This window comes from Manis pentadactyla, chromosome 3, assembly GCF_030020395.1.
Source record: "Manis pentadactyla isolate mManPen7 chromosome 3, mManPen7.hap1, whole genome shotgun sequence".
NCBI classification, from domain to species: domain Eukaryota; kingdom Metazoa; phylum Chordata; class Mammalia; order Pholidota; family Manidae; genus Manis; species Manis pentadactyla.
In genome coordinates, this window is record NC_080021.1 from 40,876,194 (window position 1) to 40,897,347 (window position 21,154).

At 32.2% G+C, this 21,154-nt stretch overlaps 1 protein-coding gene across 9 annotated transcripts in view; it reads right to left on the bottom strand.

Annotated features, from left to right (window-relative positions):
* Positions 1-21,154, bottom strand: part of VPS13B (vacuolar protein sorting 13 homolog B) — an 876,251-nt gene that overhangs the window by 502,931 nt on the left and 352,166 nt on the right. For 6 of the 9 annotated variants that reach the window (XR_005022793.2, XM_057497864.1, XM_036875982.2 and 3 more), the window contains exons 20-21: positions 7,093-7,202; positions 2,174-2,321 (exon numbers count right to left, since the gene is read on the bottom strand). Coding sequence is in view for 7 of the 9 variants with exons in the window: in XM_057497864.1 (XP_057353847.1) it covers positions 2,174-2,321; positions 7,093-7,202 (258 nt within the window). In the remaining 2 variants the exon portion in view is untranslated. Of the gene's footprint in view, positions 1-2,173; positions 2,322-6,364; positions 6,716-7,092; positions 7,203-21,154 lie in introns of those variants that run through there. The other 3 variants (XM_036876002.2, XM_036876041.2, XR_008996232.1) reach the window with 3 other exon arrangements.

Genomic DNA, 21,154 nt, shown 5'->3' on the forward strand with positions numbered 1-21,154 from the left:
GTCCTTACCTGTAATGATACCAATTGGATATCTAACCTAAGGGTTCTAGAGATTGGGAAACATTAAAGACAGAAAAAGCAAATACCCACAACTTAAAAAGCAAAGATCTATAGTTCACATCTGTAATTTGAAATAAGAACAAGGTATTGTTTGTATGTAACTTCATATCCTATAAGTAAAAAGTACGGCAAATTATGTTTTCAAACTGATTTACTCAATCTAAAATTAAATTTCTTATAAAAATGGTAAAGTATAAGAAATCAAAATAAATCTTAGATATTAACTGATATCATTTGTGAGATGGTATGTAACTTAAAGAACAGGTGAATTTATATATAAAATTTCTCCATGCATAACAAATGCATCCTAAAATCTATGAACATATTTTCTGTATAGTTCTGTTATGTAATTTCATTTAAAACATAGGCATTTTCTGCATCATTACTCCTAATTATTGTAAATCAATCACCAAATGTGATTTAAGGAACAGGATTAAACAATAAAACAGGAGATCAGAATATGTGGCAAATATTCATACAAGATTAAATTTATTTTTATCAACTGATACTATAGTGGACATTTGTTTTATTTTACTAAGAGATGATGTTTAAAAACCTTTATGTAAATTACCAGTTCAAGAAATCTAAAGTCTAAAACTTAGCATGGTTTATAAAGGAAATAATACTTATTTTACATTAAAAACTCAACACTCATTGACAGATCATCTTCCTACAATACAAAATGTATGCATAGGCACAATAATTCATAATCACAATAGAAGGTGGTCATGGGGATGGTAGTAGCATGGAGAATACAGTTAATGATTCCGTAACATCTTACTATGTTACTAGACCATACTAGAGGGTGGAAGGATTTAATAATATAGGTAACTGTTGAACTACTGTGCTGTATATTTGAAACCAACATAAGATTATATATCAATGATACTTTAGTAAAAAAATAAATAAAAATTTAAAAAATATGTAAAGGTATTTTTGTCAATTGATGAAAAAAGTCAACAAAGTAAAAGGCTTATGGATACTGACAGGCAGGAGTCTAATGATTACATATATATAACATCATATTTTAAGAAAAATAATAGAGCAAAGACTAGTAATAGTTATGTCTAAAATGCCATAAAAATGTACATTAGCATTTTTATTATTGTTGTTAAATATGGTAAAGAAATACTAATTTTCCTTCAATGTTACTTTGAACTTTCTTTTGTATATGAACATATTTTAAATTCCTCAAGGGCAGAGATGTCTCACTAATAATTCTACCTTTAATATCATTTACAATAGAGTCCTGTCCATTACATTCAGTAAGTTTTTGATTCATTAAAAACATAAAATCTTTTTCAACATGGGGGGGGGGGAATATGAATTATATGAAATAAAGCTGAACATTAAAGAAAAATATAAAATCACCTGAAGACAGGTGACCCTTCATCACAAACATTCAAAGATAAAGGGAAAAATACCACTTAAAATACAATGATAAAGAGCATTTTTTTATTACACAAAAGGAAAGAATTGTTTTATGGAAGAATATTTATGTTTCCTATTTGCATAGATGATCTAGTTAAGAAAGTGAGAGGAGGGAGGAAGAAAGATTGATAGGTATTATGGTTTGCAAGAATTCACTTTAAGAAGGAACATACTACTGGGAGACAATTCTTCCTGGGTCTCTTGTGCTTTACATGTCTTACAAATAGAAGCCTTTGTTCCCAATTGTGTTTTCAAGGATATCTGTAGAGTGTACAAACTCAAAAGAGAGATATTGTCCTCATTCTGGGTAAAGGGCAAGTTTGCTTAAAGTCTTGAAAGGTACACACAGCATGTCCCCCTCTAGAGAAAACTGCAGGCATACTCACTACTCATTATAAAAGGTTCAGGTTCTCTACAATGAGGTTTCCTCTCCTGAAGCATAATCCACTGTATATGGGTATCACCTGGTCTTCTTTGTGCCATCTTGTGAGATTGAGGCTTAGGACAGGGACACAAGAAAATGCTAATATTCTGCTTACTGCCTACACCGTTATAATGAAGTCATTTGTCTCCATTCTAGAAGTTTCAAGCATTCATGAAATAGTGATCTGAATAACTTGACAACTTGTTAGCTTGGAGGCAAGGCAAAATCACAGACCCTTTATAGAGTTCTTGACACATACCTGTTATTGTTTTTGTTTTTATAGGGCTGCTGGCATATTCAGAGGCCTGATATGATTGTTGCTTTGCCAAGGGCGCACTTCCAACAGACACCTCATCTTCTTTCCTTCTGCAAACTGGCATAACAAGAGGAACAGCTACCACAGGCTGCTGGTGAAAGTCAAATCAAAAACTGACTTATTTACTGTTTCTTAAGCAGTGAATGTTAAACATGGCATCACTGACAAAAGTTCTTCATAAATTAGGATTAAGGCTTTATTATTTTAAATCTGTCAATCAATCTCTCCCTCATTTCTTCCCTCCCTTTTTGTTTCTGTCTGTCTCTCCAACAACACACACCGGGACACTTAATTTAAATTTGAAATTACAATTCTTTGTGAAAACCAAGAGCCTAGAAATAATTAAAATTCAAATTTTAGTCAGAAGTATAAAGACAACATGGTGATAGCAAATCAAAAATAAAACAACGAAAATTATTACTAGAAAGAAAATATCCTCATACAATTGTATTTTTAAGGATATATTTCTACAACCTGACTATTTACTTGTTAATATGGACAGACCAATCTTTTTAGGAATTACTGAAAATCTCTACATTTTGTCAGACAAAGGGATACCCACAACATATGTAGAAAGCATAGAAAAATATCGATAGTTAAAGAAAGCTGGAAAACATTATGATCCTGTATTGAATGCATGAGTGCTGAGTTGGACAATAAAACAGCTGTTTTCATCTTTATTCACTGACATAAAGTCTGATGTTACTGTCGATGACACCCATACAATCTTGTCAGATTTTTGGTAAAAAAAAGGTATTTTTAAATTTGCTGCAGGATCAAAGATCAATGTTGAATTGGGTGGAAAACAATCATCAAATTTTGGTTTTAGCCACAAACTGAGAAGGAAATTGCAATTTGGGAAACAACAGGTGACAATGGTAATACAGCTACATAAGATGATGAATCTGGAGGAGCTGATTAGGCTGTAGTGAAGTCTAATGTTGCCCTCAACACCACCACAGCCACACTTTTACAGAGCCAACTTTAAGCCTCACCCAACTTAAAATACTTATTTAATATTACTTAGATTGTAAATAAATATCTCAATGTGAACATGTACATTATAAAACTAAGTAATATAATCAATCAAGTTATGAGATAGGGAAAGGCAAATTATTTTACAAGTTGCTACTTAGGCTGAGTAAAAAAACAAGAAAGATGATAGTGAGAAAATGAATACCTTAAATATATTGCAAACATCACAATATAGAATATCTGCCTTCATATTAAGTAGTTAGTAAAACTGATGGTATTTAGACAAATCTAAACAGGGAATAGTATTTAAGACCTAGGTAAAAAATGCTTGGCATATTGTAAGTTTTCATTCATTTAAAATTCCTCATCTATAAAATAAGGGGGTGAAGATGTATACTGAAGCACTCCTTTATCCTCTAATATTTAGTGACTCCATAATCCCTTAAAATTTTGGGCCATCATTTATACATCTGGAATGTGACCAAGCAGCCTAAGAAATTACAACGAAGTTCAGAATCAAAATTAATAAATAATCAGAGGAAAATTGTGTGCTGCATAGTATGATACTGAATTCTAGCACAATAGCTGAAAAACGAGATCAATGAAGGCCATGGTATTAGTATTGCCTAACAACAAAGAAAATTTTTCTTTTGATGGCTGAAACCCTGGATGCATTCTCACATGGGTAGAAATACCTTAAAAAGTCAAACAAAAACGCTTTCTAACAAAGAGAGCAAGTCTCTTGTATGCCTTCAACACAGCAGTACAGCAATACCTACAAATCCAACAGAAACTCCATAAATATTTGCTGAATGATTGCTAATATAGGTGCTACATATCAGGCATGAAGAGATACTGGATAAGGAAGAATAGTGATCCCTCCACTTTTCTGTAAATAATAGCTACCCAAGTCAAAAATATCAAGCATTATTTAGTTTAGGAAACCTCCCATTGCTCTAAATTTTTCTACCTTCTGATAATGGATATTCCCTCAAATTATAGTTGTACCCTTGCTCTAGATCTGTCCCATCCTTGTCCAATCAGTATCTCATCACCCCTAAATACCTAAGCCTTTGTCCCTCTTCATATAAAATTTTCCTTCCTTTAATTTGTTAATTTAATAAATGTAAAAATAGAGGAAATTATAAAGAATAAAATGACAACCATAATCCTATTATTTCCAATAATTACTGGCTATTAACAATTTTTCATATTTGCTTCCTTTTCTAAAAGGAGATAAACATTAAAGATAAAGCTAAAACCTGACTGCTAATCAATACCCATTCCTCCCAGAATCAATTACAATTGTGATCTGACACAATCCATCAAATTAATTTCTCACACCTGTATTTACTTACACTCACACACACTGTATAGATAGATGCAATATGAGAGCATCAATGTATATTTTTCCAAAACAACCCTTAAAATATGCATACATGCATATGTGTATATCAGAACAATCTTTAAAATACATATACACAATAGGTCTTAATTTAGATGTCTCAAATTATATTTACGAAATAACTAATTTCCCAAGGATAGTGCAATATTACAGCACATATGCATATTCTTCCAAAACAACCCTTAAAATACACATACATATATAAAAATATACATACATATATACACATAACATATATATATATGCATATACATATATATTTTAAGGGTTGTTGAAATGTATATACAAACATACATATATACATGACATTTGTTTTGGAAAAATATATATAGATGTTCTAATATATGAATGTCTAAATCACTTAAGCTGCTAGAATACTATTGATTTTCAGAAATATCTGTGGTGCACTGGAGATAACTGCATCACTTATAAAATAACCAGTGAAGAATTAATAGCACAGTGGAATATTATTAAGCCATAAAAAAGGAAATCCTGCTATTTGTGACAACCTGGATAAACCTTCAAGGCATTATGTTAAGTGAAATAAGACAGAGAAAGAAAAATGACATATTAGCTTATCTATGTGGAACAATAACAACAAAAACTGAACTCAGAAGATGGGGGTGGACTGGATGAAGGTGGTCAAAAGGTACAATCTTATAAAATTATCAAATACATAGTATAAAAATTAATACAAATATTAAATATATAAAAGGTTATAAACAAGTAAGTCATGGGATATAAAGTAAAGTATGGTGATTACAGTTAATAATATTGTATTATTACTGTATTCAAATATTGAATGTTGCTAACAGAGTAGAGCTTAAAAGTTCTCATCACCAGAGGAAAAGAATATTTGTAATTATGTGCAGTGATCTATGTTAGACTTATTGTGGTGAACATTTTGTAATATACATATAACAAATCAGTGTACACCTGAAAATATAAATATAATTATATGTCAATTATTTCTCAATTTAAAAAATATCTACAGCCAAAATCTTTCTCAAATGGTCCTTGCCATTATTTTTACTTTTCCATCACTATATTCTACATTGTTACAGTAAACTTTCTAAAATACAAATCTATATCAGTTTCCTATACTTCTTTATGCTTCAGGATAAAGTCTCAAACAATTGGAATTACAAATAAAATTTTTTATGGATTGGTTTTAGACTTCTACCATTCTCTTTAAGAATATTTGGCTTTAGTCTAGAAACACTGAACATCCTTTTCTTACCATGTTACTGCATCTTCTTGGCCAATGCTCACATAATTTGATCTACAACAACGCCGTGTCTTTTCTACTCCTATGATACTCAGCTCAATTATAAATTCCTCCTTTTAACATCCTCATCCGCTCATCAGAATGACATTATTTTGTTTACACATAATCCTGTACATACATCTAATGTTGTAATTTCTAAGAAGAGCATAACTTTACTCCTGCATATTGTCAAATACACTAAATACGTTGAGAGGAATATTCTCAATAAGTTTTATTTCTGTAACCCTAGTATCTAGCATACTGCCTCATATTCTGTAACTATTTGATAAAAGGAAGAATGAAATAGGGGAGAGATGGCAGAAGTTTCAAATGCAATTAGAACAAAATGAAAAAACCTTTAAAAGATGCTCCTTGAGACATGAGTTGTACTTTCTAGTTAACTTTAATATTCTTATGTGATTAAAAAACTGTGTTTTTTATCAGCCACCTTTAAGTTAATTCAGAAAAAAATATTCCAAGATATTTCAAGTAGATTACAAAATTGCAATTAAGTCAGTGTGAAAATGCAATTCAATGTAGCATAAATTTGGCCTAAAAAATTCTTAGTTCTGCCATTTATTAGAGGTGTGACAACAGGTAAGTAAACATCAATAAGCATCAGTTTCTTTATCTTTTAAAGGGAATGTTAAATTCATCTGTTAGAACTACATTTTAGTATCATGACACAGAGAATTATACTTAAGTATTCTAGAAACTACAATTAGCTACTTTTTACTTTGTAATTTATACTCTTTTAAATAAACACATATCCCAACTCTTTTGCACCAGTCATCTCAATTCCAGGGTTAGGCACTTAATGCATATTTGCTGAATAAGCCTAAGGATAAAGAAGAAATACAGAGATAATGAAAATGAAAGCTAACATTTACTAAGCCATTCTTATACAGCAGATACTCTGAGAACAAACATCAAGGCACTATGAGAGAAAACGGGCCAGTAAAATAGGATTACCTAAGATAGTCTCCCTAATGTATCTACAACTAATTGTACAGAAATCTACTTTAATAGTTAATGAAATTGTACTTTGAGCTGTAATTTCCTGTACAGAAATTAAGGAATGGAATTGCCTAAAAGGGGTGGAGTGGGGGACAGAGGAATTCTGATATATCCATAAATAAAATAGAGGAAATACATAACTCTAATAAATTGAGAAAAAGATTTATTCAGTAGGAGTAAATTATATATATTTCTCACCTGCTGTGTATGTCTACTGGCTCGTTTCTGAGGTTGATAAGTGAGCCAAGTATATAAGATTGGGTCAATATTAACTGCTAGTCCTTGTATACTACAAAGAAGAACAGCACCTAAAAAAAAAGATTTTAAATTGTTATTAATCCTCATAAAAAATAAGCTTAATTATCACTTCAAATCAATTAGTATAGCTACAATGAAAGACAAACAATAACAAGTGTTGACAAAGATGGAAAGAAACTCAAACCCTCATACAGTGCCCGTGGGAATGTGAAATGGTACAAATGCTCTGGAAAACAGTGTGGCATTTCCTCAAGAAGTGAAACATACAATTACGATATGCCCCAATAATTCTATTCCTATGTATATACCAACAGAATTTAAATCGTATGTCCACACAAAACCTTGTACACAAATTTTCAAAGCAGCATTACTCACAGTAGCTAAAAAGTAGGTATATCAATGTTCACAAATTGTTGAACAAAATGTGATACAGACATGCAGTGGAAAATTATCCATAAAAAGGAATGAAGTACTGACACATGCTGAAACATGGATAAGCCTTGAAGGCATGCTAATGAAAGAAGCCAGTCGCAGATAACCACATATTATATAATTCCACTTATACAAAATGGCTGGAACAGACAAAATCATCGAAGAGTGGATGCCAGGGCCCAGGGAGAGAGTAGAATGGGAAATAGCTGCTGTGTGGTTAGATATGTGGTTCTTTTGGGAGTGATGAAATATTCTGGAATTAGAAAATGGTGTTTGTTGCACAACTTTGAAAATGGATACAAACCACTAAATTATGCACTTTAAAATAATCAATTTTATGGAATGTGAATTATATCTCATTAAAAGTGAATCTGTCTAAAAAATACTAAGCTTAATTTCTAGGCAAATAATTTCAAAAAACGACCATGACAATGGAATATTATCTCCTTTTGTTTATATTACAGGACTAATTCATGATGTGAAAGGAAGCATTATTATAACGACTCAATAAATCATTGTTAATTACAGCTTTAATTGTTCAGAAACAAAGAGAGGTAGCTACCTAGATGAAATGCAGGCTAACATTCGGATATAAAACACAAGCTGAAGTGTAATAAGTTGCAATTTCATCCTACTAGCTAAAATATTTTTGTCCCTTTGATATAGCTCACGTTGACTCAACTAAAGCAGGATATCCCATTCTTAATTTACATGCAGGTTACTTACATTCATAAGTTTCTGCATTTCTATCAATATTTTTCAATAAAAGTATTACTAGCTCCACTAGGAAACTCAGAATATGAAGGAAGGAGTATCTGTCAGTTTTGCTCTGAACTCTATCTCCAGCATCTAGAAAAGTACTTGCCATAGGGTAGGAGCTGAAAAAAAGTCACAATAAATAATAGATAGGTTCTCAGGATAGCTATAAAAAAAAAAAGCCCATTTGTTCTTTAATCTTGCAAATTATTTAAACAACTGGAACAATTAGTATAAATAAAAGTAGTGTTAATACCAAGTCCTAAGAAAAGTGAATCACACCGAGATGGAGATAGAAAGATAGAGAAGGGGAAGCAAGAGAAAGAGAAATTTCTGTTTTTCAAGGCTTTTCACAGAATTTTCAAAAGCAAAATTTTTCATGTAGACTCCTGGTTCCATTTTATAGCACTGCTTCTCCCACAGACCCAGAATCAGATCCCTAGGCAGCATGCTGAGAGAACAGATGCAATACCACCTTCCATGTACTAATGCAAGTACTGGTAAACAATGATTCACTCAAACACACACAGGAAGGAATGACAGAGAGAAGCTAAACACAAGATGATTACGAAGTGGGAGTCAAAATTCAAGTCAATGGGAAAATACGATTTAATACATATTTTTTCCTGTAATAGAGTACAAATTCCTCATATGGACCTAAATAAATTCTTCTATTTCTCAAATGCCACTAGAATAAAGGCTTTAAAATACTATATTATATTAAAAGAAATAAGATAAGACTCCCCCAAAATTATATGCAGTTTTCAAACATTTCCAGCAGCTCTAATACATCAATCATCTCCCAAAACTAAAAAATACAGTATTACAGTGTGCAAGAGTTAGTTTGAATAATGTTGTTTTATAGCTTTTTCGGTACAAAAATGTTTTTATGTGAGAAACAGAATTTGCCCCCAAATATGAAAAATCCTTTATTAAAAAAGTTTTATTGCAAAAAAATGAGTTGAACACACTTAAACAAAGGGCTTTAAAAATTTATTTAAATTCAAGAATATATAGTTAAACCTTAAAGGTTAAAATACTTTTCTAAAATCCATATAAACGAAATTACAATTAGATTTAAATCACTATAAATTCCTTCCTGTCACATGAGCCCACTGTAGTATAATTTGTTTCATAATTAATATCACATAAAAATTAAAGACACCACAAACAACAGATGATTAATTAACAGTAGAGAAAAAGAAGGAATTACAAAAAGGAAGGCACTGGAATCCAGAAGACAAAGGATCCAATACAGGAGAAGAGTGCTGGGAACCGCCAGGAGGACAGCTGTGAATTAGGGACAGGTACAGGGAAAAGTTAGTGACAACAATGAACAATTCTTAAATACAGGAAAAACCAATGTTATAAAAGAAAACATAACTAATCATAGGATACAACATGACTGTACCATGAATAATATTTATAGACAGGACTATGTAAATTCTGAAAAAATAAATGAATTGATTAATGAAACAGGATATAACAATAGTGGGAGTACGGGTGTGTAAGACAAATGTGTAGTGGGAGTTGGAAAGGGTGAAAGCTGGCCAATTACTATTTCCACAGGACATCAATAAATAATACTCTAAAATGAACAAAGAGAAAGAAAAGCTCGTTTAAAAATATGGAAGTAAACACCAAATTAATTACTGAAAGATCTGAAACAAGTTGCCTCTTGAAAAGGGAACATTAAGAAAGTAGGTGCATTTTCCATGAAGAAGAATATAATTGGAATTCTTGAACTGTGGATAACAAAGAAGAGAGTTGGATGAGACTTTGGTTTTCTTGCTGAGGCATATCCCTCTAGCAAAAAGCAGAATAAAAATTTCTCTCCAAAAATTTATCCAATTCATTGTCAAGTAACAGCCACAAATTAAGGTCTGTGTATGGGTCCTGTAACAAAAAATCGGCAAGCACTGTGGAAAGCAAGAAACTGAGTGAGCCTCAGAAAAATCAACAAACAAGTAATGTAGACCTTTAAGCACTGAGGATATTTGAATATGGAACATAAAACACCTGTATACAAAATGTTACAAAAGTATGAAATGATGAAGAGAAGCAAACAATGAGAAAGTATCAGCAAAGAACACATTTTAAAGAAAAATGGAAATTATAGAAATAACAGATTTAACTGCTGAAGTAAAAAACTCACTGGACAGGTTAACAGATAAAGAGAAAATCAGTGAAATGGAATAAGTACAATGAGATCATTCAGAATGTATCTGAGATAGAAAATGAAAGAAGATGATTAAAATGAGGTTAAGAGATATGAGGACTGAGAAAGAAAGCAAACATAAGTCTAATTAGATTCCAGAGGGACATAGTAAGAAATGGGGAAGAGGCAATATTGTTAAAAAGATAATAGCTGAAAATTTTACAGAACTGTTGGAAGACAGTAAGACTCAAATGAAGAAGCCCAATGAACCCAAACTACATAACTAAAAATAGACCTACAACAAAACAAAACAAAAGTAGCATCAGTACCTACAAAACACAAGAGGAAAAGAAGTTCAGAAAAGCACGCCAAATGCAAAAGATCACCTGGGGAACAAAAAAGGAAATAAATTGAAAATCCGCTTATTTGCATATAGTTAATGGTATTTATTATATGATTTTACTTAAGAAGTTACACATTACATATATTCTTTTGTTTGTACAAAATGTAATATTTAAAATGTAACAAAGAAAGAAGAAAGCAGATATTCTAAAATAAATAAGTCAAGATAAATTTTTTTCTAATATTATACACTCAAATACAAGCCACATACAAACTTCTTTTTAAATCATGATGAAAAATACACCAAAAAGCCTTTAGATATAAAACAGTACATAAATTTGTAAGTATGCAAACTGCAAAAGACAAAGGAGAAAGAAATTACAGACCCTCTCTATGTTGGCAAGTTATATTTTAAGTCTGTTCAGATGTGCCAAAACTAAAGGTGTTGAGTACAATTTTTAAAACTTGCTCAATAAGCTATTAGCTTACCTTTTTAACTGAGATTTTAGAGAAAGGATAAAGAAAAAATATAATAAATATTTTGACATGGAAATTTAATCTTAAAGACTTATTTTATTATAATGAAAAAAAGAAATACTTTGACAAACATTCATTATATGATTACATTATACAAAAATGACTAAACAACTTATAACCAGGCTTGAACTTTATGAATATTAAGTGAGTCCTATGAAAAGTCCTAATTTAATGTGAATTTACTTGAAATTATAATTAGAGATAACAGTGAAAATATAAAGGCGTATTTTCATATTATCCTCTATTTATGATATATCGGCTTTAAAAATAACACACAAGTTATGACACATTAGTGTGCAGACAATTAGTGTGATACTGAGTTGACTCAGAACAGATCCCCCATAAATCACTAAAATTTGGCATTATATTATTCTGTTTAATTTTAGCCTGGAAGACTTCTAAACTAATGAGAAAAGTGTGCTTTTCTTCTCCACTCACTGCCAAAATGGCTCACTTATGCACATTCCATTCAGACTTCAACAATTAGTTAAACGAAGGCACCACTGTCATTTTCAGTTACATCCTAAACTGAAGAATGAGAAGTGAAGTAAGGGTTAGAGACCAAAATTGTACAGCATTAAAATTAAACATACATGCTTCTTATCATCCACAGAAACCTTGTCAATCAATGAGATTGTCTTGTAAATTATCAAGTTATAAAAGGAACAAAGTGCCCTGCATTTTATCTTGAACCAATGAATGAGATAAAAAGCACAGACATACTGACCTTCATCTAAATTTAAGTGGCTAAAACTCACTATTTTCCTACTAGACAGCTATAGTAAAGAATATTTTAGATTTGTATAGCTGTTAAAAAATTATTTGCTACTCTTATTTTTAAGAATAATTTCAAGAATTTTGGATTTATAGTTAAGTAAACAAAAAGGAAAAAGCAATACTTCAAAAACAAGATGGGGAATAAAGGCAAGATGGAGTAATCAGAGGTTAAGAAATGACAGAGCAGGGATGAGCTACCAACTACGGGAAACTAACCAAGGTAACTGTCAAATTTAGTATAAATGAATCATAAGATTATTAGGTATGTGTATATATGGTAGCTCATGTTACTTAATTAACAATTACTTCTCCATCTTTTAGGATATAGAAAATCACAAAAGAACTCTATTCCATCATAACAATAAGAACAAGCCACGTAACTTACAAAAACTTTTTAACATTCATCAGACAAACTTCACAAGGAAACCAAATAAAGTCATAGAAGTGGAAGGTCACTCACAAGAGAAAAGGAATGAATAACAACTTTCATTCTTGGCACAGAAGGAGGAGGAGAATAAAGGTGATAAGAAGGAAACAACCTGAACTTTTACAAGTGTTTACACCTATTTGGGGGATGGCAACAGTTTAGAATCTCTTAAGAACCCTAGACACAAAGGGAGTCCACCCACCTACCATCTCTCCTCAACAAGGCTCCACCAAATGCTTATGAGAACGACGAGACAGGACAGGAGACACGAGAAAGACCCCACTGAGATGCAGGCGTATGGAGCCTGAGGAAGTTTGGGTACCATGAAGGAGAAATGAAAAGAAACCCTACAGGTGCTCTGAGCTTTTCAGTGAGCATCAAGAAGGGTGATCTGTAACTAGGAGAAGGGGATGAGAAACTAAGAGAGATCCCTCTGTAAGGACAGGTGAACCAAGCATACTAAAGCATGAGGGCAGGTCAGGAGAACAGAGAAAATCACACACTATACTAAAAGAAAGATTCTGATTCTACTCTCAAAATCTGAAGTCTGCAGTATATTTAATGTGAGTAAAGAACCAGTCCAGCTCAATTACAAAACAGATAGCAACACAACTACACCAAAAACATGACAAAAGAAGCAACATGCCCTTTTATGGGCATAAACATTATTTACCATAGATTCTACTATTCTTTTTATACACAATGTTTGGCATTCAATAAACAAAAAATTATGAAACAGAGTAAAACAAGAAGAAATGACTCATTATTAAAAAAGAAAACAGTCAACAATACTAGTCCCAAAGGTGGTACAGATACTGGAATTATCAAACAGGGACTTTAAAACAACTCTGATAAATAAATATGCTGAAGAATGTAGTGAAAAGGGTAGACAACATGTATGAAACGAAGGGGCCCTCAGCAGAGAGACAGAAACCCAAAAAGAGTCAAATAGAAACACTAGAATTTTAAAAATACAATATTGAAGGTGAAGAATTCTTTAAAAAATTCTTTCCAACGGTGATCAACAGAACTGACTGGTACACTTGAAAAGCTCTGCAAACTCCAAGAATAATAAATAAAAAAGAAACCCAAAGATGGAAAAAATTTTGAAATCACCCAGAGAAAAAAAGGACATAATACACGTAAAGGGAGCCATAAGGATAATTTCTCATCAGAAATAATGGTGACCAGAGACACTGGACTATCTTCAAACTGCTGAAAGAAAAAAGACTACCTAGATATAGATAAATACCTCTCTCTCTCTCTCTCTCTCTCTCTCTCTATCTATCTATCTATCTAATCTCCACTGAAAATATCCTTTAAAAAAGACAAAAACAAAATGAAAATTTTTTCCAAAAAGGCTTGCACTACTAGAAATTATTAGAGAAATGCTTTAGGTTGAAAGCAAATTATATCAGATAGAAGCTAAATTCTAGAAAAGGAATAAAGGGCACCAGAAAGACTAAATTTGTTGCTAAATAAGAGGAACTCTTAAGAAGACATATGTATATGTATCTTTAAATCTCTTTAAAAACACTCGACTGTTTAAAGTAGACACAGTAACACCGCAATGTGGATCCCGTATTGCACAAAGAAGTAAAATATATGCTCATAGAGGAGAAGGAACAGGATAGTGGTAACTGGAAGTGAAATACATAACAATGGACTTAACGTATTTTTCAGCTTATTGGAGATTCCTTCACTGTCCACTGAACTAGCCAATGTTACTGTCAAGCCTAATACAAATCAAATAATAATATTAAACACAAATATATTATTTTCTTCTTTCCATCTATCCAAATTCTGCAAATCCTTTGATCCAAATTAGACTCTACTACTCAGGCTTCCTACCCACCACTGACCTTTCCATTCTCTGGCCAGCTATAACACTGAGTACATAAAGCTCATTTTAGTCACTGACTCAATTCAGTTTTCTCAGTAAGTAAGAATGTCATCAGCTGAGAATAGGGATGGCAGAGTAGGTTATGAGTGCTTTAGGAAACAGGAGAATGTGTGAAACAGTGACATGTTTTTGTTGCTCAACCACATGAAGGACCCATCTGTATTCTGTGATGAATTCAAAGTGAGTCAATTCATCCTGATTCTGTTTTTCTCCAGTCCAGTTCAGACACAGAGAAGGCAGAACTGGATTTCATCATTACTGTGTGTGTGTGTTTATTATTTCTGCTGTTGTTTTTCTTTCCTTTACCAGATAAAATAGTCAATTAATTTTATCAAATATTAAGTTAATAATTGGTCTCTTTCTGCCTCGTATGTCTTATTTCTCAACTGGCAAAGAATGTACAAATGAGATTTAAAGGTAACTTCAAACCATAAGTGTCAGTAATTAATACTTGGTGGTATTTCAAAGTTTTGTCCTCTAACTTTATATTGATATAAAATCTTAAAACCATAAAGGTAATTATATACATCTTTATAATGAAAAGCTTAGAGCTCCTAAATGATAAAAGATGCCATAAACAAAATAAAAGGTAAAGTTAGAAGAAAATATTGGAAAAATACAAAGATAATATTCTTGACATAGGAAAACCTCATAAAAAGTACTAACAAAAAAAGACATACAACCAAACAGAAAAAAGGGTAAAGGATATAAGACAAATCACAGAATAAATACAAACAGCTATCATTAATGCTCAACATCACTAATAACCAGGCATTCAAAGTAAAATGAAAAGATAAATTGTTTCCAATGATAGATTACCAAAAGCATAAATAAATGAAATTCTATTACTGATAAAGCTATGACTTTATCACTCACAGATAATGCACTTTATCAGATAATGCACTCACATGCACTGCTGAAAAAATGCAAATTGGTACAATCTTTTTGAAGGTCATTTTGGAATTACTTATTAAAATTTAAATGTACATACTCACTGATCCAGCAATTTCAGTTCTTAGAATCCTACACTAACACCTACAGATGCTCCTAATGATAAATGCACAAAGATGTTCATTTATAGTAGTATTTACAAGAACACAAATATGTAAACACCATCATCGTCTATAGGTAATGACAATCTTTTAATGGAACACCTTTCAGCTAGTGAATGATGAAATAGAGATACATGTAATGACATAAAAATCAGTCCAGAATAGTATATTCAGTGTGAAAAAAGCTAAGTGCAGACACAAGTGTATGGCACAGAAATTTCAGGTGTTAGATACATATGTATGAAAAAACAAAATATGCTTATTTAGTATGCATGAAGATTTAAACATAAAATGACATATCTGAGTGTATGTGGGTAAATATACATGAGCTACACTGCAGAAAAGGACCTGCAAGTGTGTGAACCATGTTGTATACAAACCAAGGTAGAAAAACAAATAACTTCATTACTTGAAAATAACATTATAATATTATTTTTATTCTACAACAAGGTAATTACATCAGCATTTTCCTGAACAATTTTGAATTTCAATGAATCCTTTGGTTTATATAAGAAACAAAAGCAAAAACTTGATTCACTCCAAGTAAAAACCATTTAGAAAATTATTAGATGTAAGAAAAGTCTCTTTTATCAGTATTCCAGTACCAAATCAATATGAATAAATTTAGGGTCTTAAACTAAAGATAACTTTTAAAACCAATTTTCCAATTTAAACTGAATTTTAGAGGAAAATATAATAAAAAATGGATTATAAATCAACATATAATCATTATAAAATTGATTAACACACCTCAGTGAAATGAATTCTATGACCCAATACTATGATAGTTTTATTAATTTCTTATTTTATATATTTTTGTAAATAGAAGCAATATTCTAACATATATCTTAAATGTATTAGTATACATTAAATGACTTAAGACTATGAGCAGTGTAAAGGCACTGAAAACAACAGAATTACCTCTTGAATTAATGATGTATAAAATATGAATTGATATATAATAACTTGAAAAAAGAGCATTTATATTTCTTTTGGCTTAAGTAATTTAAAGCCAATATAGATCATCTCCGATCATGCTTTATTTTAAATAATTTACATTGTACTGATTTAACATTTTCATTTTCCTGATTACATTAAGTTATCCACATCTGGCTTAAATTAAAAGTATGCAGAGTGAAGGATAATATACATGTATTTCTTTTTATACATTCTAACAGGAAGCTTAATAAACATTTTGAATTATAATGATTCTTAAAATGAACTGGAAGAATTTTCAGGTCAGCCATACTAGACAGTGTTTGTAAATTCCATGTACCAGCAGAGGCTGTAAAGGACTATTTCAAAATCATGACAATATTCAACAGACTAAGCTAAGAGACAGAGTATACATTTTCATTATCAAATCCTTGAATACTGAAATTTTTTATTAGTAATAAATCTTAATTTAGAAATTAAAAGCAATGATTTTATTTTATCTAGACCAGACAAGCATGCATTTTCTGATACTTAACATCATTACATCTCATTTCATCTAAAATATTGCAGCATAAATCATAGGATTGATTTCTGGCATTCCTCAGTCTAGGATACTGCCCTCCATTCCATCAGTCATCCTTCTCCAGCCAAGATATTTCTTTCAGTTTTTTCAGAAGCCAAGGTGCTATTTATTCAAGAACCCGAGGATCACCAGGTTCCAACCATCAAAGAGAATTTATAAAATGTTTTACTGCATGTATCAAAACCATCTGAAGGAAAAAATCACCAATATTCATGTTTTTCGTAAAGTAACCTGAGAATAAATGGATTTTTTTCCCCATAACTTGGTTGGCCTATTAGGGGAAAAAATGATGACTAAGGTAAAACACAAATCTGCGTGTTTTATTTAGCCTAATTCCTAAAAATACTTATTGTATGGTATTTCTATTTTTAGTTTTTTGAAGAACCTCCATACTGCTTTCCACAGAGGCTACACCAATTTACAGTGTACCAGGGTTCCCTTTTCTCCTCATCCTTGCGAACACTTACTTACTATTTCTTGACATCTGCATAGTGGTCATTCTGACTGGTGTGAGGTAACACCTCATTGTAGTTTTGATTTGAATTCCCTGATGATCAGTGATGTGGAGCATCTTTTCATGTGCCTACTGGCCATCAGAATGTCTTCTTTGGAAAAAAGTCTATTCTGGTCCTCTGACCATTTTTTAATCAGATTAGTGATTTTTTTGGTGTTGAGTCATAAAAGTTCTTTATATATTTTGGATTTTAGCACCTTATCAGATATATCATTAGCACATATATTCTCCTATACCGTAGCTTGCCTTTTCATTCTGTTGATAGTCTCCTTTGCTGTTCAGAAGCTTTTTTGTTTGATGTACTGCCAAATGTTAATTTTTGCTTTTGTTCCATTGCGCAGAGAAACATATCCATAACAAAATTACTCATGCTTATGTTCAAGACATTTTTGCCTATGTTTTCTCCAAAGAGTTTAGATTTCATATCTTAGATACAACTTGAATTTACTTCTTTAAAATTTTTTTATTATTAATACTTTCTTTATTAAAGTATAATTGATATACAATCTTATGAAGGTTTCAAAAGAAAAATAATAGGGTTATTACATTAACCCTCATTATTCAGCCCCCCCATACTCCATTGCAGTCACTGTCCATCAGTGTAGTAAGATGCCAGAAAGTCCCTACATGTCTTCTCTGTGCTACACTGTCTTCCCTGTGACCCCACACACACCATATGCACTAATCATGATACCCCTCAATCCTCTTCTCCCTCCCTCCCCACCCGCCTTCCCTCACCCCTCCCCTTTGGTAACCACTAGTCCCTTCTTAAAAGTCTGTGAGTCTGCTATTTTCTTTCTTCAGTTTTGCTTCATTGTTATACTCCACAAATGACGGAAATTATTTGGTATTTGTCTTTCTCTGCCTGACTTATTTCACTGAGCATAATATCCTCTAGCTCCATCCACGTTATTGCAAATGGTAGGATTTGTTTCTTCCTTATGGCCGAATAGTATTACATTGTGTATATGTACCACATCTTCTTTAGCCATTCATCTACTGATGAACACTTAGGTTGCTTCCATGTCTTGGCTATTGTAAATAGTGCTGTAATAAACATAGCAGTGCATGTGTCCTTCTGAATCTGAGAACTTGTTTTCTTTGGGCAAATGCCTAGGAGTGGAATTCCCAGGTCAAATGGTATTTCTATTTTTAGTTTTTTGAGGAACCTCCATTCTGCTTTCCACAATGGTTGAACTAGTTTACATTCCCACCAGCAGTGTAAGAGAGTTCCCCTTTCTCCACATCCTCGCCAGCATTTGTTGTTCCAGACTAGTCTTTTGGATGTTGGCCATCCTAACTGATGTGAGGTGATATCTCATGGTGGTATTAATTTGTATTTCCCTGGTAATTAGTGATGTGGAACATCTTCTCATGTGCCTGTTGGGCATCACTTACAAAGCCACAGTAATCAAGACAATTTGGTACTGGCATAAGAACAGACCCATAGACCAGTGGAACAGACTAGAGTGCCCAGATATAAACCCAAGCATATATGGTCAATTAACATACACTATGGGAGCCATGGACATAGAATGGGGAAATAACAGCTTCTTCAATAACTTGTGCTGGCAAAACTGTACAGTTACATGCAAGAGAATGAAACTGGATTATTGTCTAACCCCATACACAAAAGTAAACTCAAAATGGATCAAAGACCTGAATGTAAGTCATGACACCATAAAATTCTTAGAGGAAAAGATAGGCAAAAAATCTCTTGAATATAAACATGAGCAACTTTTTCCTGAAAGCATCTCCTCAGGCAAGGGAAACAAAATAAAAAGTGAACAAGTGGGACTATATCAAGCTAAAAAGCTGCTGTAAAGCAAAGGACACCATCAGCAGAACAAAAAGGCATCCTACAGCATGGGAGAATATATTTGTAAATGACATATTCAACAAGGGCTTAACATCCAAAACAGATAAAGAACTCTTAAGTCTCAACACCCAAACAGCAAATAATCCTATCAAAAAATGTGCAGAGGATATGAACAACTTGAATTTACTTTTCTGATGAAGTTAGACAGTATCCAGTTTCATTTTCTTGCAGGTAGCTGCCCAGGTTTTCCCCTAGCTTTTTTCTTCCTTCTCAGGATTGTTTTGCTATTCAGGGTCTCTGCACATGAATTTTAGAACTATTGGTTCTAGTTTGTTGAAGAATGCACTGAATCTGTAAATTGCTTTGGGCAGGGTGGCCATTTTGACAATATTAATTCTTCCTATTCATGAGCATGGGATAGATTTCCGTTTATTGCTGTGTTCTTTAATTTTTCTCATGAGGGTCTTATAGTTTTCAGAGTACAGGTCTTTCACCTCCTTGGTTAGATTTATTCCTAGGTATTTTATTATTTTTGATGCAATTGTGAATGGAATTGTTTTCCTAACTTCTCCTTCTGCAGGTTGCTGCTAGTTTATAGAAATGTGACAGACTTCTGTGTATTAATTCTGTGTCCTGCAACATTGAATTCAGTTATTCTAATAGTTTTTGGTGGAGTCCTTAGGGTTTTCTATTTATAATATCATGTCATCAGTAAATAGTGACAGTTTGTTTTAAATAATTTACTCCTTGCCAATTTGGATGCATTTTATTGCATTTGTGTGATTGATGTGGCTAGGACCTCCAGTACTATGTTGAATAAAAGTGGTGAGAGTGGGCATCCTTATATTGTTCCCATTCTTAGAATAAATGCTTTCAACTTCTCACTGTTGAGTATAATATTGGCTGTGGTCTTGTCATATACGGCCTTTATTATGTATAGGTACATACCCCCATTTCCATTTTGTTGAGAGCTTTTATCATGAATGGGTGTTGAATTTTGTCAAATGCTTTTTCAGCATCTATGGAGATGATCATGTGGTTATCCTTCTTTTTGTTAATTTGGTGTATGATATTGACTGATTTATGAATACTGTACCACCTTGCATCCCTGGAATAATTCCCACTTGGTCGTGATGGATGATCTTTTTTATGTATTCCTGAATTCACTTTGCTAATATTTTTGTTGAGGATTTTGCATCTATGTTCATCAGGGCTATTGGTCTATAATTTTTTTGTGTGTGGGATCTTTTTATCATGACTGGTGGCTGAATTTTGTCAAAAGCTTTTTCAGCATCTGTTAAGGTGATATAATTTTTATTCTTCCTTTGGTTGATATGGTGTGTGACATTGATGGATTTATAAATACTGTACCACCTTTGCATCCCTGGAATAAATCCCACTTGGTCATGATAGATGATCCTTTTGATGTATTTTTTAATTTAGTTTGCTAATATTTTGTTGATAATTTTGCATCTCTGTTCATCAGGGATATTGGCCTGTAAGTTTTTTTTATTTTGTATTGTCTTTCACTCGTTTTAGTATAAAAGAGACACTGCTCCAATAGAGTGAGTTTGGATGTATTCCTCCTCTTCTGTTTTTGGAATACTTTAAGGATGATGGGTATTAGGTATTTTTCAATGTTTGGTAGAATTCAGTTTTGAAGCCATCTACTTCTGGACATTTATTTGTTCAGAGTTTTTTGATTAACAATTCAATTTCCTTACTGGTAATCAGTCTGTTCATATTTTTGTTTATTTCTGGCTCAG